This window comes from Gadus morhua, chromosome 16 (genome assembly GCF_902167405.1).
Source record: "Gadus morhua chromosome 16, gadMor3.0, whole genome shotgun sequence".
NCBI lineage: Eukaryota > Metazoa > Chordata > Actinopteri > Gadiformes > Gadidae > Gadus > Gadus morhua.
Genome location: NC_044063.1, coordinates 11,954,674 through 11,971,721, shown reverse-complemented (window position 1 = coordinate 11,971,721; position 17,048 = coordinate 11,954,674). Strand labels below are relative to the sequence as shown.

The window sequence follows — 17,048 nt, the reverse complement described above, 5'->3', positions numbered from 1 at the left end:
AATGATTGGTCGGCCCAGCTTGTTACCTTTCATTACAAGAGTGGGGACAGTAACTGAGGTGGTGGGTGTTCCTGAAGCTAAACTAAAAGTTATCTCCACCCATCCAACATAGGGCATGTTCTCTCCGTTCGCTGCCACAATATCCAACGGGCCTGCTCTGTCCAATATTTCAGAAATGTCTCTTAGCCTTGTGTGTGGCAGGTGCACTTCTTTCCATAGCTCATCAATTATTGTCACTTGAGACCCTGAGTCCCACAAAGCTTGAACCCCTTGGCCTTGGATGTGACAGTCAATCAGACACTTTTTGCCTACCAGCGGGGCTATCTGGGCCTGTTTCTCTCTTCGGGGGGCAGTGTTCACAGTCATACATGAGGGGGGGAAACATTCTTTTCTGTGCACAGTCCAATCATTAACTTGACATTGTTTAGAACAGTAGAGGGCTTTTTTACATTTTGTACATTGTCTCATCTCTTCGCCCTGTTTTCCACAGTGTGCACAGTTGTGGGACATTGGTATGTCACTGGTCACTCCCTGCCCCGTGCGAATGACCCGTCCTCGTTTAAAGGCTCACCTCCAAACTGTTCTTGTTGTCCTCTTACTCGACAGCCCGCCAGGTAATGCTCACTGCTGCCACACCGAAAACAGTGTGTGCAGTACTCCTCAGTCCCGCGCTGTTGACAACCAAAACACTTCTTCATTCATCGAAGATTTGGGGGGGGAAAGCTGCGTTGTGGAGCGAACCTCTGTTGATATTGAGCGGTTCCTCCTCTCTGTCCTGGACCAGGAGGGAACCAATATCCCTGCGGCTGGTTCTGTGTCTGTTGGAAGTTGTACTGGGGCTGTGACTGACTTGGTGACAGGTTGTACTGGGGCTAATGCTGGGGGGTATATTGGGGCTGTGATCGGTGTTGTGGGGTAGTGTACTGGGGCTGTCGGGGGGTGTATTGGGGCTGCAATTGACGTTGTGGGGGTTGGTATGGGACCTGCTGTTGGAGGGGGTACTGAGGCTGCAGCTGGGGTTGTTGGGGCGTGGACTGGGGCTGCTGCATAGACTCTCTGATCTGGCACATTTCAGCTTTAAGGTCTCTCAGTACAGCCATCTCGGACCTCATCTCTTCGAGCTGTAAGGCAACTGTAGGGGGCAATTTAACGTTTGAATTTTGTTGACCAGGTGACTTGTCACTCTTTTCCACAGGAGTGTCGCTCGACTGGACTGCGTGGATAGTAGCAGGCCGTGGCTGTCCCAATAATTTCTTCTTATTCTGCCTCTCTGTCTCATAGGCACACGCTGTGTTCATCCTCTCCAGTAACAGTTCATCAGAGATGTCAGTCTGTTCAAGATAGGGCTGGAGATCACGTTTTATATTGTCATTTTGCAGACCGGTTAACACAGTGTGCAGGAACATGTTTTGTACTAGACCTGGGTCATATTTGAGGCCTGACTCATCTTCCTGTGAGGCAAACAAGATCTTCTGTCTCAGGTCAAAGGTACGAATGAGGAAGTTCTGTGGCGTTTCTTTGAGGCCCTGCACTTCAGAGGTCAGCTGCTTATAGAACTCAGTAGCACTTTTCTCTTGATAGTGGGAACGGAGTATTCTCCTTAGAGTGGGGAGGGTCAGGTTAGCTTTCCCCTCTAGATAACTACGAAGCCCCATGCCAGGAATGATTGACCTTATTACTGCATCTACTATCTCGAGTTCTGGTACCCCTTTATTTCGACCATGTTCAATTTGGCGGGCCAGACTTGAAAAGGTCAGACGATCTTTCTGCCCAGGCTCTCCGATCTGGCCAGCTATTTTAAAATCCTTGTGCCATGGGGTAGGGGGATAACTGTGGGGTGTGCTCTGAGTTAACACGCTGTTAGGGGCTGGGGTTTGTATTTCTCTGGTGTCTGACTTTTCTTTCTCACTCTGTTTCTGTGTGGCAGCCAACTGTAGCTGCAAGGCCTCAATCTCTTTCCGTATCCTATCCTCTTCTCGCTCCTTTTTCCTCTGTTCCTCTTGTAAATCTGCTTCCTGTGTCTGTTGCTGTGTTAGGTTGGCAGCTGCCAGGAGCTCAGTCATTTTGTCTTTACAGAGGAGTAAGTCAGTCATTCCGTCATCCTCTTGCTTTTCAAGCTCCTCTCTCTGCATGTGATCTGAAACTAACTTAATGAGAGCTCTTCGACTTTTACCAGTCACATGCTCAAGTGCTCCTCCTGCTATACATAAAAAGTCACATAGCTCTACCAGAGCATCTCGGGGTAGCTCACATAGCTCTCTGAATATTTCTACCTGTAGTTGTTCCACTTCCGATGACGCCATCTCTGTGCCAGGTGGTTGTGAACGATGTGGAGTGATACCTCTTCACCCGTTGAACGTAGCAGCAGCTCTCCTGGTATGTAGCAATACCTCAGATTGACTGCCCACTGCTCACTGATGATCGGGTTACCACTGTAGCAGTTCACCACAGTGCTCAGGATGACTGGGTTGGTTAAAAGAGACGTGTGACGGCAGGGGACTTCTGTAGCTAGAAGTGGAACCACGCTGCACACATCCCGGACGAGCCCCCAAAATGTAGCACCCCTGTAAAAGGGTTGAAATTATCATTAAATGAATTAATTATCAGCCGACGCTGTGTCTCTTCTTCAAGACATGAATTGATCTGAAGAGCAACACACTGCGCCCCCTACAGACCTGATGCAGACCAGAACAATTGGTCGCGGCTCACCAAAATACACTGTTCACCGGATGATAGATTAATGTACTGTTTTAGACCATAGAATCCTGTAAACTGTTAGAAAACAAAGTCACAATGATACACAAAATAGGGAAATAATGAGAATGGCTTATAACCAAAATAAACACATTAAATAAATACCTTTGACTTAAAATAATAGCTTGTAAACCGTCAATCAATATTATTATAAAAATCAAAATATATTCAGCCTACTACATTGTAAACTAGCATTTATGCTAATACACTGTAAACAATGCATCTGGTTCGTCCAATGACATTGTCATGTCCATGTCCAAATAAAATCTACTATACTATACTAAGTGCACTGCTCTAATTTATGTCTGACTTTTAGACTGTGGTTTATGCCTCAAAAACTGTAGGAGTAGATAATTACACAATTATCTAATTATCTACTGCAACCACACTAATTAAAGGGATTGTACATGTTTTTGACAATAGATTGGAGCAAATTATTTATCATTGTGCTATAATAAACATATATGTATAACAGATTCCGAGACTCTTATGAATAAATCTTTGAATCTGAGAAATAAAAGAATGTCGATTTTGGATGCATGTAACCCATTTCAATAAGGCATTGTTGATTATTGTTGAACCATACGTGAAACGAGGGTGCTCTACAATATAGTGAGCAGAATCATCTTGGTTCAGAAATATATAGGATAATAGAGAGAAAACATTTTAGACTTTTTGATTGTGAAATTACATGGAAGACTTCTAGACCTCTACAAACAAACTAACTTTTATTAGAAGGTGACATCATTGGTGTCAACTGTTCCTTGAATCTATATATTTCAAAAACAAGATTATCCGTCTTATGAATGTTTAATGTATCATTTGAAATCATAGTATATCAAGTTTCATGTTTATATTTCCTATACACATGTGAGTCCATCATTAGATACCTTTGCTTTGCATCTTACTCTTCATATGCTTTTTGGAATTTTGCTCTGGCTTGAAAATAATGATATAGCATTTTGGTACAAATATGCATAATAACAAGCCAAAGGTGGAAGCCAGAATTGCAAATATCTCCACAGCTACAGTGGCCTTTCCAGGAGAACTGACATAAGCAGGGATAAAGGTGATCCAAACAGCACAGAATATCACCATGCTGAAGGTGATGAACTTCGCCTCATTGAAACTATCAGGCAGCTTTCTGGCCAGAAAAGCCAGTATGAAACATAACATAGCTAAGAGTCCTATATACCCTAACACAGCCCAGAACCCTATAGGGGATCCTAAGGCACATTCTAAAACAATTTTATCTTTAAAGGACTGAACATTTCTGTTTGGAAATGGAGGATTAATTGTTAACCAAAGAATACAAATTAAAACTTGTATTAGAGTGAAAGCCAATACACTGAATCTCTGCTGAGTTGGACCAAACCATTTCATAGCACTACTGCTTGGTAGTGTAGCCTTAAAGGCCATCAACACCACTATAGTTTTCCCAAGAATACAAGAGATACAGAGGACAAAGGTGATCCCAAAAGCTGTGTGGCGAAGCATACAGGACCAGTCTGAGGGACGGCCGATGAAGGTCAGAGAACACAGGAAACACAGTTTTAAAGAGAGAAGCAGCAGGAAACTCAGCTCAGAGTTGTTGGCCCTGACAATCGGTGTTTCTCTATGAACCAAGAAAATTATGAATATTAAAATGGACAAAAATACACCAAAGCAACAAAACGCAGTTAATACATTCCCCATGATTTCTGTGAAGGAAAGGAATTCAGTTGGTTTTGGAATGCACTTGTCCTTTTTGTCATTTGGCCAAAATTCAACAGCACACAAAAAGCAGTCTGATGAATCTGAAAGAGAGTTAATACCAAACCAAATATGTTGAGAAGATTATCAATGGTAATCAGCACTTATTTCTGTAACATTTAGGCCTATTATGCAAGTGAGCTTTAGAAATAGTATCCTACCAGTCTCATTACTTATGCCTCCCTCTGGGCATTCAAAGCAATCAAAGCAGCACACGGGTGCTCGCTTGTTAATGGCCTTGCGACTTCCGGCAGGGCATGCATCCCGGCAAACAGACTTTGGAGGCTAAAAGAGGCAATAGTAATACAACTATGAGTTAGTTGCATAAATCAAATGATACATCTAGTAGACATTCTGAAGAATGAAGTCACTGAAAAGTTTTTTCTTCAGTTACATTTTACCTCAGTGCTGTTAAGGGCCCATACGATTGTTGTGTTAGGTCTAAACCTGAATCTCTGTCCTTCAGGTAAAGAGTTGTCATAATGCCCAATGGTAATGACATTCACAGAGTCATCCTCTTTATACTGCCAATTTAAGAGGTCATACTGTGCCACACTGTCTCCGTTTTCATCAAAAGATACCTTGTAACCATTCAATATGGTGAAATCCACCAGCTTCATGTGTTCCAGTATCTGCACAGAGGATAATGAATGTTATTATGTTATTTGAAAAAAATGCAATTGTAAACAAATATTATATTTACTAAAATACAATTACATTTCCAAAATACGGTTATATAAGACCATCTAAGACCAATACGGCACCTGTTTGGGCTGGATATCAGTCTTGTTTACACAGTGTTTTCCTGTGGTGGGATTTAATCCATTTTCACATTGCATTAACGCATGAAGAGCATGTGCAATCGAGTACACAGCTGTGTACACATTTCTCACAGACCTTAATGCTGTGTTTGTGTAGGCACTGGAGATTGTTCTCAGATCCTCATCCCCAGTACAGAGCTTTGTGGTATTTGATGGAGAGAAGCTGCATTCAAAGAAATCTTCCCAAAAAGCTTTGATCATGACACTCTCTGGTTCATCACTCAGTTTCAAGCTCAGTATAAACTCAAGAAGACCTGGAATAATAGACTGAGGCAGGGCAAACCCCATTGCCCCATGTAAGATGTTCTTACTTCCAAGGGAAGCCAAATCTAACTTTGAGATCCAAGCTTCACTACCAATCCATTGTTTTCGGGGTAACTTATTCCCGTCTATCAATTTGAACAGCTCTCTCATGTAGAATAATGACATGTATAGCAGGACTACACTTGATGTGGAGGCTTTGAGTTTCTCTGTTACTTTATGTTCTATCTTGGTATCATACATATCAAAGCTAATAACATATTCTACACATATATCCTCTGCCTTTCCTTGCTTAATGAACTCAGCTGCACCATCAGATGCATATACCTCAACACTGTGAATTATTCCTACCCACTGCCAGCCAAAATGTTTCATGAGCTGTACCAAAGCCGAAATTTGAAATTTATCACTTGGTACAGTCCTAAAAAATGTTGGATATAAACGTCTATCACTTAAACAGGCGCATGTTGAAAGGTGGCTTATCTGTAAACAAAGAAAAGTGAAAATAAGTGTTAACCATACACATTATGACAAAACATATATATTTTTTCTTTAAAAAAAAAAAAAAATTCTTACCAAAGGGATATCTAGCGGTCCAACTATAAGGTTTATATCTTTGCTAACACCAGAAGAGGAATGGCCTATTAGTGCCTTGACTCTTTTACTGCAGCTTTCCCCTGATGTTACAGCCTCTATTGATGCTCTCATTGGGCTGTCACCCCAACAGCCATTATAGATCCTGTAGCCCAAGGTCACTCCATTGAGCAGGTTTGGGTTTTTGTTGATTTCCTCCACCGTGAAGATGGCAGCACGGGAAAACAGCAACTCCCTGGGATTCAGTCTTGAAATAATGTAATAAATATTCAAGTAAAACAATTTGGATACATATACAATTGGATACACACAGCATAAATAATCATTCAGTATATGACTTCTTTAGAAAAAGTATTTTCTAAAGAAGACTTTTATTATTTCTTTGCATCCATTTCTTACCCAGTACAAAATACAGAAGGATGTGCATGGTAGCCATAATTCTCAGTTACATGAGTTGAATCTAGAGAGAATATTCCTCCTATAATAAGATCGCCATCTTTGGAAAACTCCAAAAAGCCTGTTTGCCCTATTAGTTTGCATGACTGTTCCTCTGACTTGCCCTTTACCAGTAGTGTAATTAGGATAATGCTGATCCAGCCCATCACAGCAACCATCTCCTAGCCTGTAGCCATTCTTACCTGCGCTAATCTTTATAGTATCTTTGTTGTTGTTGTGAAGAATCATCAACCAATAGAAATATTTGTATATATTTGCCTGCCTGCTCTTTAGAACAGGCGAAATAAAAAAAATCTTAAAGCGTCATTTTTTACAAATGACACAAAAGTATTCCTGAACATATCAGTTGATTCATTGACTTTATTCTTTTGGCCTATTTAACAACAAAAAAGTGTTTACTATTGTAGAGTGAACTGCAACTTAAAGGGGAAATTAAGCATTGTATTAAGCACAACTGAGAAATCTTAAAATAATAATAAAACATAAGAATAATATAATAAAACATATAAGAATAATAAAACATATATAAACATATATTGTAGTTTTTCTGCAAGTCATCATTAAAGTCATCGTGCTGAGAATGACCTTCTGAAATCAAAGGAATGGTATGGTCCTGTGAACAAAACAACAGTGTAGGTGTAAAACTATACATAAATGTGTAAAATTACACCCATGAACACTCATTCCTTAAATATGATCCACATCCATGTTTGTTTAAAACAAACTGGCTGCATCACTGCAGCATTTAAGCCTAAACCAGCACCAAAATTAGGCCTTTTCCAATGATCTAGGTTTGATGTAAATTCAAGTGGTTCACTTACAGCCACCAAAGAAAATTAAACCAGGGTTATTCAGCTAAGGTCCCTCTCTAAGTGGCCTTAGTTTACCTCTCAGGCGGCCCGGTCGGTGTTTATTGAGAGCAGCCCACCAAAGAAACGTGTAAGCCGAAGAAAGTGGAAGCCTTGGACTCTGTGAGTTCCATCTCTCGCTTTCACATTTCTTTTCTCTTTATTATAATGAATTATTGCCTTTCCCTCAGAGGGCTCTCAAGCACCTAGTTTGTCACATACCACCACGAAAGTCAGGACATTGATTGGAAAGTTGGCCGAGAAGTAGGGGAGGGGGTCTCTGTGGGTAACAGTGGTGGGCACAAAGAAACGCTACGAGTTCTGGCTTGCAGACATCCAAGACACTTGTATAGTGGGCCTTGACCTGCACACCCAGTTGAAGGCTACAGTGAGTGTTCCAGTGGCCACTCTCTGCTTTGGACCCAGGGTGGTAGTACTCCAGCGTCGCGGCGGTGGAAAGGCTACCTGCACGAACTCCCATTTGGGAATGTGGCCGGCCCGTCCATCAATGACTTAATTCTCAGCAGTGACGCCAACGCTTCAGCTATCCAGTAACCAACTCACCTGCTGAGGTAACCATCCCTTTATTTAAAACCAAATCAGGGCTCTTCAACCATGACCCAAAAGGCAGTGCAAGAGCTCCTTCAGCAGAGCAGTGAAGGCCTCTCATCCACTCAGAAACGGTAACCGGAGGAGCTGCTGAACCAGTCAATGGACATCTTTGCAGCACGAGAGCAGGAACACCAACCACCTTGGTTTAAAATCAGATTGACATTAGTGTTGCACACCCTTTCCGTATCTGCCCTCATCCACTGCCCTTGGCCAAACAGGCCGCTGTTGAGCAGAAGACCTGACCTGGAGATCGCAGAGGCGGGGGTCATCTAGCCCTCCAGTAGTCCTTTGGCCGCACCGGTGGTTCTGTTCGGCAAGGACAACAGCTGGTGTTTTCTGTGTGGACTATTTCTGGTTGAACACTGTAACCCAGATGGACTTTCACCAACTTTTCCGTATTGACTACGCCCTGGACCACATCACCGGTTCCAGTTGGTACTGGCAGCTAGCACCTGCTGCAAATGCTCAACCTAAGACAGCCTTCTCCATCGGGCAAGGGCTGATGTCCCTCGCCAATGCCCCTCGGAGTCGCTGCATCGTTTAACTTAATGATCTCCTTGCCCACACCGCAGAATTTGAGGAATCCCTGGCAGCCAGCCTACGTGAGATGTGCCATTGCAAGATGGTCTTTTCCTCCACCCCAAGGAAAGTGCCCCCTCCTTCGACGAGAGACGACGTTCCTGGGCCATATCATCAGTGGTGAGGGGGACACCGTGAGCCTGTCCCTCATAACATCGTAGGGCTGCAGAGCTTCTTGGGCCTGCCATCTTATTATTGCGCTTTCATCAAGACCTGCCACCTTTTTTAGTCCCTTAAATTGCCTGACCCACAAGGGGCAGGCCTTCTTGTGGGATGAGCAGTGCAACACCGCATTGACCTGCTGGGGACGGCAAGGCCCCCGTCTTGGCGTACCCAGACCCAAGTCGACCATTCATCGTGGATACCATCGCCAGTGATTTGGACCTCTGTGTTGTGATGTCCCGGGTCCTATCCTGGGTCCTTTTCCTATCACTGACAATGGCCACTATGTTCTCTGGGCTATAGGTTATTTCACGAAATAGCCAAAGGCATATGCGGTGCCAGATTAGGGTTAGGGTTAGGGTTAGGGCCATTAGGGCCATAGAGCATCCGGTCAATTTTCAAAATAAAACACAATACTCAGCTTATGTAGTTTATCACAACTTCACATCAACATTATTACGTCATGACCGGTGGCACCAGGTCAGCAGTCAATCAATCAAAGGGTCTCAAAGGGCCGGCAACATGGACGACGAGAGGCTGATTGTCAAAGTGGAGCAACATAAAATAATTTATGAAATATATCATCCTTTTTATAAGGACAATGTCAGAAAGGACAAAGCCTGGCATTTAATTGCAGTAGTTTTGGGAGTGGAAGGTGAAAAATTTGCCTTATTGTGTGCCGTAGAATTTTGATGCATCGCAATGCATCGTAGAATCGAATTGAATCGAATAGTTACCTGGTGAATCGTAATCGAATCGAATCGTGAGGGCAGTGCCAATGCACACCCCTAGCCATCACCAAGGCTGGAGTTTGCCAAAAGCGGGCTTATGACTCCTGCTCCATGGGAGAGGATTTTGTCAAGGGGGCCCAAGTGTATGTATACGCTCCCGAAAAGGAGGAAGCTCAATCAATTAATTAAACATTTATTTCTAAAACCTTTGTCTTCCGTTCATCAAACGCCTCAGATTATATAACAAAAAGTACAAATAAAAAAGTCTGCATTACTTGGTCTCTCAACTCTTTCACTTTCAATAATAAATAATAGCATTATAAAATGCATGAATGAATATGTATGCAGTGCATGGGCTCTAAAAGTACAATTTATGCCCATGATAGTGGTTTATACCTCAAAAACTGTGGGAGTAGATAATTACACAATTTTCTAATTATGTACTGCAACCACACTAATTGAAGTAATTGTAGATGTTTGTGACAATAGTTTGGAACAAATAAATGATATGGCTATAATAAACATATATGTAAACAGATTCCGAAATCTTTGAATCTGAGAAATAAAAGAATGTCGATTTTTGGATTGCATTTAACTCATTTGAATACGGCATTGTTGATAATTGTTGAATTATAAAATGCAACAAGTGTGTACTACAATTAAGTGTACAGAATAATTTTGATTAAGTTATATGAAGGATAATAGAGTGACAATTTTTCAGACATTTTGATTAGGGAATTACATGGAAGACTTCTAGACCTCTACAAACTAACTAATGTTTGAAGGTGATGACTGATGCCACCTGTTCCTTCAATCTATATATTTAAAAAATAACACATTATCTGTCATATAAATGTTTAATATATCATTTGAAATCGAAGTATACATAATCAGTTTATATTTCCTATACACATTTGAATCCAACATTTAGACGCCTTTGCTTTGCATCTTACTCTTCATATGCTTTTTTGAATTTTGTTCTGGCTTGAAAATAATAATAAAGCATTTTGGTACAAATATGCATAATAACAAGCCAAAGGTGGAAGCAAGAATTGCAAATATTTCCACAGCTACAGTTGACTTCCCAGGAGAACTGACATAAGCAGGGATAAAGGCGATCCAAACAGCACAGAATATCACCATGCTGAAGGTGATGAATTTGGCCTCATTGAAACTATCAGGCAGCCTTCTGGCCAGAAAAGCCAGTATAAAACATAACAACGCTAGGAGCCCTATATACCCTAACACAGCCGAAAACCCTATAGGGGATCCTAAGGCACATTCTAAAACTATTCTATCTTTAAAGGACTGAAAATTTCTGTTTGGAAATGGAGGGTTGATTTTTAACCAAATAATACAAATAACAACCTGTATGACAGTGAAAGCCAATACACTGAGTCTCTGCTGAGTTGGACCAAACCATTTCATAGCATTACTGCTAGGTAGTGTAGCCCTGAAGGCCATCAACACCACTATCGTTTTCCCCAGAATACAAGAGATACAGAGGACAAAGGTGACCCCAAAAGCTGTGTGGCGAAGCATACAGGACCAGTCTGAGGGACGGCCGATGAAGGTCAGAGAACACAGGAAACACAGTTTTAAAGAGAGAAGCAGCAGGAAACTCAGCTCAGAGTTGTTAGCCCTGACAATAGGTGTTTCTCTATGAACCAAGAAAATTATGAATATTAAAATGGACAAAAATACACCCAAGCAGCAAAACACAGTTAATACAGTCCCCAAGATTTCGGTAAAGGAAAGGAATTCAGTTGGTTTTTGAATGCACTTGTCCTTTTTGTCATTTGGCCAAAATTCAATAGTACACAAAAAGCAGTCTGACGAATCTGAAAGAGAGCACAGCACTCATTTCAGTAACATTTAGGCTTAGAATGCAAGTGAGCTTTAGGAATACGTATCCTACCTGTCTTATTACTTATGCCTCCCTCTGGGCATTCAAAGCAATCAAAGCAGCACACGGGTGCATGTTTATTAATGGCCTTGCGACTTCCGGCAGGGCATGCATCCCGGCAAACAGACTTTGGAGGCTAACACAGACATGAGAAAATAATAAAAACGTAATGTAAGTTGCAAAAATAAAATCATACCACTAGTCACTGAAATGTTTTTTGTTCGGTTATATTTTACCTCGGTGCTGTTAAGGGCCCATATAATTGCTGTGTTAGGTGTTAAGCTGAATCGTTGTCCTTCAGGTAAAGAGTTATCATAATGCCCAATGTTAATGACATTCATAGAGTCATCCTCCTTGTACTGCCAATTTAACAGGTCATACTTTGCCGCAGTGTCTCCGTTTTCATCAAAAGATACCTTGTAACCATTCAGTACGGTGAAATCCACCAGCTTCAGGTGTTCCAGTACCTGCACAGAGAATATTCAATGTTATTATGTTATTTGAAAACACTGAAATTGTAAAATATATATATATATAGCCTGCAATTACATTTCCAAATTAGCAAGTAAATTAGTCCGTACTTAAGTACACAATACATATATATATATGAACATACTGTACCTGTTTGGGCTCGATATCGGTCTTGTTTACACAGTGTTTTCCTGTGATGGGATTTAATCCATTTTCACATCGCAATAACGCATTAAGAGCATGTGCAATCGAGTACACTGCTGTGTACACATTTCTCACAGATCTTAATTCTGTGTTTGTGTAGGCACTGGAGATTGTTCTCAGATCCTCATCCCCAGTACAGAGCTTTGTGTTATTTGATGGAGAGAAGCTGCAGTCAAAGAAACTTTCCCAAAAAGCTTTGATCATAACACTCTCTGGTTCATCACTCACTTTCAAGCTCAGTAGAAATTCTGCAAGACCTGGAATAATAGACCGAGACAGGGCAAACCCCATTGCCCCATGTAAGACGTTCTTACTCCCAAGGGAAGCCAAGTCTACCTGTGAGATCCAAGCTTCACTACCAATCCATTGTTTACGAGGTAAATTGTTCCCATTAACCATTTTTAAAAAAACTCTCATGTAGGTTAATGACATGTATAGCAGGACTACACTTGATGTGGAGGCTTTGAGTTTCTCTTTTACTTTATGTTCTATCTTGGTATCATACAATTCAAAGCTAATAACATATTCTACACAAATACCCTCTGCCTTTCCTTGCTTAATGAACTCAGCTGCACCATCAGATGCATATACCCCAGCACTGTGAATTATTCCTACCCACTGCCAGCCAAAATGTTTCATGAGCTGAACCAAAGCGGATATTTGAAATTCATCACTTGGAACAGTCCTAAAAAATGTTGGATATAAACGTTTATCACTTAAACAGGCGCACGTTGAAAGGTGGCTGATCTGTAAAAAAAGAAAAGTGAAATCAAGTGTTATTCATACACATTACCACATTAAGACAGTAATGAAACAAAACATCAAAAACTTCAAAATAGTCCAAATGTCTCACTAGAGGGATATCTAGCACTCCAACTATAAGGTTTATATCTTTGCTAACACCAGAAGAGGAATGGCCAATCAGTGCCTGGACTCTTTTACTGCAGCTTCCCCCTGATGTTACAGCCTCTATGGCTGCTCTTATTGGACTGTCACCCCAACAGCCGTTATAGATCCTGTAGCCCAAGGTCACTCCATTGAGCAGGGTTGGGTTTTTGTTGATTTCCTCCACAGTGAAGATAGCAGCACGGGCAAACAGCAACTCCCTGGGATTTAGACTTGGAAAAATGCAATTAATATTGAATAACAACTATTTGGATACATACACAAATGGATACATATAGCATAAAGCATTGTTCAGTCTATGACTGCTTTTTGAAAAAGTAGAAAAGTAGACATTTTACAAATTTTTGGCATACATATCTTACCCAGTACAAAATATCGAAGGATATGCATGGTAGCCATAATTCTCTGTTACTTGAGTTGAATCTAGAGAGAACATCCCTCCTATAATAAGATCACCATCTTTTGAAAACTCCAAAAAGCCTGTTTGGCCTATCAGTTTGCATGCCTGTTCCTCTGACTTGCCCTTTACCAGTAGTGTAATTAGGATAATGCTGATCCAGCCCATCACAGCAACCATCTCCTAGCTTGTAGACATTCTTACCTGCGCTAACCTTTATAGTATCGTTGTTGTGGTTGGGAAGAATAGACCAATAAAGATATCGGTATGCTTGACTGCTCTTTTCAACAGGCACAATTGAAAAAAATGTAGGCTTTTACTTCCTACAAATCACACCCTAAATGCTCGAAAGCATTTACTGCTTAGAAGCATTTAGAACTTATCAGTTGATTCATTGATTTTTTTCTTTTGACAAATTTATAATCTTATTTTTTTTAGCCTTTGTACGATTGTAGAGAGAACTGAACTTAAAGCAAAAATAATAGCAAATTTTGTGCCGTTTTGTGTCATCATTACAGTCAGTTATCTCTACAAATCATACAAAGGCTAAAAAAATTCGTTAATAAATATGTCAAGAGAATAAAATCAATGAATCAACTGATAAGTTCCTAAATGCTTCTAAGCAGTAAATGTATTTTTTTCAATTGTGCCATCATACAGCGAATCACAGGAATGGTTTGGTCCCGTACAGTACAGATCAACCGTTTATTTGTAGAACTATACATCCATGTTTATGTTTATGCCATGTTTTTTCGAGGGGTGCCCTTACAACAGCAAAAACGTTATATGTTAGTTAACTTATGTTAAGTTATGTGTTTCTAATAAGTGTGGAGAAACATTGAGTACCACTCTCCCCCAAGCACTGCTGCAGGATGCCACCATTATGGCTCCTGAGGTGAACGAGTTTAATGTACAGTATGTAGCTAGCATGTTCCAAATATGGTGGAGGCCCCAGTTGCGGGCCCAGAGAAGGTCTGGGAAAATAGGAGAGAGTGGGATAGGGGTACAGTATATCTTTACGTAAGGGAAGAGTGTATTGGATCAGCTAATGACAGATGGATGATGTATGGGCAGAATGGATTTATGAGGGGGAGACTGGGTGCGGCTCAGATCTTTGTCAAACCAACTCGCCTTGTTCTTACTTGCTCACGAGTAATAATAAAGTTTTTATCTTTCATGCGTCAGTCTTCTCGGACTCTGTTATTTCTTTAAAGTGTTAAATGCTGTTCATATACCACAAGGTCAGCAACAACAACGGTGGGTTATGATCTGTGAGATCCATCTCTAACTTTCTTGATTTGAATGAGTTATTGTCCTTCTCTCACTACTACCAGATTCTTTGGACTGCACACGTTAACAAGCCGTTAGGCCAAGAATGTGGCCTAGCAACATGAGAAAACTTTGCATCCCCAAGAATGTTGTGTTCTTGTCTTACAAGGAGCCAATGGGTATGGATCTATGTACTGGATCGGTCGTTGGAGTGTGTTCCTCTCTCCTTGTTCTGGCTATGTTCTATAAATATAGAACATACAATGGCAAACAACATGGAACTGAGCATCTTCCTTCTGCTATTCAAGGCCACCTGTTTTCTCATTGGGCTTTTGTTCATCGGTTGGAGGAGTGGCCAAAACAATATGGTGAGAGCCGAACACTGGCTAGATAGCTTACTTGTAGCAGCGTGTCTTCACAGGCTTTTTCCCGAACTGCAGCCTTCGTCGCTCAATTTCCCACTTTCTCCTCTATTCTCACCCCATGTCCCAAACTGAACTGGGGCAACTCCTTCCCCCAACACACACCCCATCGATGCCCCCCTTATGCCTGATTTCCACCGGGGACGTACGCGCTGCGGTACGGCTGTGAACTCTGCCCTGCGTCCATTTCCACCGGGCGTGTAATGGCAGCGTAGCGCTGCCTTGCGAGCCAGCCGTATTCACGCAAGATCACGAGATCACGCGATCACGCGATAATCCTAAACCTAATGTACTCAGCTTCCACTCCCAAAACGACTACAATTAAATGCCAGGCTTTGTCCTTTCTGACATTGTCAGAAGATGATTTATTTCCTAAATTATTTTATGTTGCTCCACCTCGACAATCAGTCTCTCGTCATCCATGTTGCCGACCCTCTGAGACCATTTGATTGATTGACTGCTGACCTGGTGCCACCGGTTATGACGTAATAAAGTTGATGTGAAGTTGTGATAGGCTACATGAGCTGAGTATTGTGTTTTATTTTGAAAATTGACCGGCTGCTCTATGGCTTTTACTTTTTCACTTCCTGCCCGGCTCGATCTGCTCTGTTGAAATTGTGAAATTTACGCAGTTCAGCAACGGCTCGCGTCAAAAATAGATGTGCTACGGAATGATTGCGCTGCGGCTCGGTGAGCCGCTCCTGGGACGCTGCTGAGACGTGGAAATGGTTTCATTGATTAGAGTGGCAGCGATCAGCAGCGGTGACCGCGGCGTCCCTACGTCCCTCTCTTAGCTTCCCCCCCCCCCCCCCTCTAATACCTCATCCCTGAGGAAGAGCTTTTTCTTCAAAGCGCCCCGGAAGACACCGTTCCCTCTGTGGTCTCCTTACTCCACCATCCAACAGAGGGGTTCCCGTTGTTGCAGCCGTGTTCCTTGGCACCACAGCTCCAAGAGGTATCACCTCCTCCCCTGAGGCACATTCTGTTGCTGCCTCGGTGGGGCCCTCCTGTGGCGAGGTGACCTCACCCGCATCCTGGGAGATGTGACAGGGAAGGTGGGCTGCTGTTTCCCCCCAGTACGGTGCCATCCTATCCCTTTGCAGCACAACGGTGCGGTGCCGCCTCTGCAAGCCAGTTTGACTCTATACACAACCTCGCTAACTCTGTCTACCACAAAGCATGGGCTAATCCAGTTGCTGTCCAGCTTGGGTCAACGGCCTTAGGTCCATGCACCCAGGCGAGGTCCCCAGCCTGGAAGTCCTGCCCCTTAGTGCACATGACAAACACCTGCCTGAGAATCGGTTGGCCATTTCCAGGCGGTCCTGTAATTGCCTGGCTTACTCCGGGCCAGCCATTGCATCTGGTGCATCGGGCGGTTGTATGTAGGCTAGCTCTGGCGGTGTTCTAAGCTCCCTGCCAAACATCAACAATGCAGGTATACAGCCAGTGGTTTTTCGACCGCACTGCGGCATGCCATGAGGATGAGGGGTAGATACAGGTCCCAATAACTCTGATCTAGAGTGCTGGTGAAGGCTAATAGGGCGCCAAATGTCCAAAGGAAGTTTTGTGGTGAATACGTGATTCAAAAATCTCTCCTTTTTTTGTAAATCATCCTATGGACGAACACCGAGGCTGTTCCAAGGAAGCTGAAAAGTGGCGGTCGCAGTAGTGGCAGTAGTCCTCCACATCCCTCCTGCTCTGGCCCCAATATAATTCTTATCGTAGCCGTCTCAATGTCTTTTTTTCAATCACATCTTCGAAGGCATTGGTCTGTCGTTGGTCTGTTCCCAGCCACCCCATGACCGTTTTAAGGTCAGGGTCCTCGGTTTGCAGTTCAGCCAAACCCCTAACATCAATAGGGATTTGACAGATCATCTCCCCCATCTGTACGTTAGCTGCCTCC

The 17,048-nt window shown here is 42.4% G+C and overlaps 3 protein-coding genes across 3 annotated transcripts; all 3 read right to left on the bottom strand.

Annotated features, from left to right (window-relative positions):
* Positions 1-3,636: 3,636 nt before the first annotated feature.
* LOC115561135 (extracellular calcium-sensing receptor-like) lies at positions 3,637-5,615 on the bottom strand. The gene is made up of 4 exons (XM_030380955.1): positions 5,271-5,615; positions 4,908-5,138; positions 4,668-4,791; positions 3,637-4,550 (listed from the first exon to the last, which is right to left on the bottom strand). Exons 1-4 carry the CDS (start codon positions 5,613-5,615, stop codon positions 3,637-3,639), a joined length of 1,614 nt encoding a protein of 537 aa, XP_030236815.1.
* Positions 5,616-10,455: 4,840 nt separating this feature from the next.
* LOC115560865 (vomeronasal type-2 receptor 26-like) lies at positions 10,456-11,777 on the bottom strand. Its single transcript, XM_030380486.1, has 2 exons — positions 11,713-11,777; positions 10,456-11,612 (listed from the first exon to the last, which is right to left on the bottom strand). Exon 2 carries the CDS (start codon positions 11,110-11,112, stop codon positions 10,498-10,500), a length of 615 nt encoding a protein of 204 aa, XP_030236346.1. The 5' UTR covers positions 11,113-11,612; positions 11,713-11,777; the 3' UTR covers positions 10,456-10,497.
* Positions 11,778-11,856: 79 nt separating this feature from the next.
* Positions 11,857-16,233, bottom strand: LOC115561134 (vomeronasal type-2 receptor 1-like). Its single transcript, XM_030380954.1, has 2 exons — positions 16,036-16,233; positions 11,857-12,898 (listed from the first exon to the last, which is right to left on the bottom strand). The coding sequence occupies exons 1-2, from the start codon at positions 16,231-16,233 to the stop codon at positions 12,047-12,049; spliced, it is 1,050 nt and encodes a 349-aa protein (XP_030236814.1). The 3' UTR covers positions 11,857-12,046.
* Positions 16,234-17,048: the final 815 nt, after the last annotated feature.

Coding starts and splice junctions, on each gene's coding strand:
- LOC115561135 (XM_030380955.1), bottom strand. CDS start 5,615: ATGGGGTTTGCCCTGCCTCAGTCTATTATTCCAGGTCTTCTTGAGTTT. Junction 5,139..5,270: donor CTGATATCCAGCCCAAACAG/GTGCCGTATTGG, acceptor TCCTCTGTGCAG/ATACTGGAACACATGAAGCT. Junction 4,551..4,667: donor AGGCATAAGTAATGAGACTG/GTAGGATACTAT, acceptor ACTCTCTTTCAG/ATTCATCAGACTGCTTTTTG.
- LOC115560865 (XM_030380486.1), bottom strand. CDS start 11,112: ATGCTTCGCCACACAGCTTTTGGGGTCACCTTTGTCCTCTGTATCTCT.
- LOC115561134 (XM_030380954.1), bottom strand. CDS start 16,233: ATGGCACCGTACTGGGGGGAAACAGCAGCCCACCTTCCCTGTCACATC. Junction 12,899..16,035: donor CCCCTCTGTTGGATGGTGGA/GTAAGGAGACCA, acceptor CTTTTTTTACAG/ATCAGCCACCTTTCAACGTG.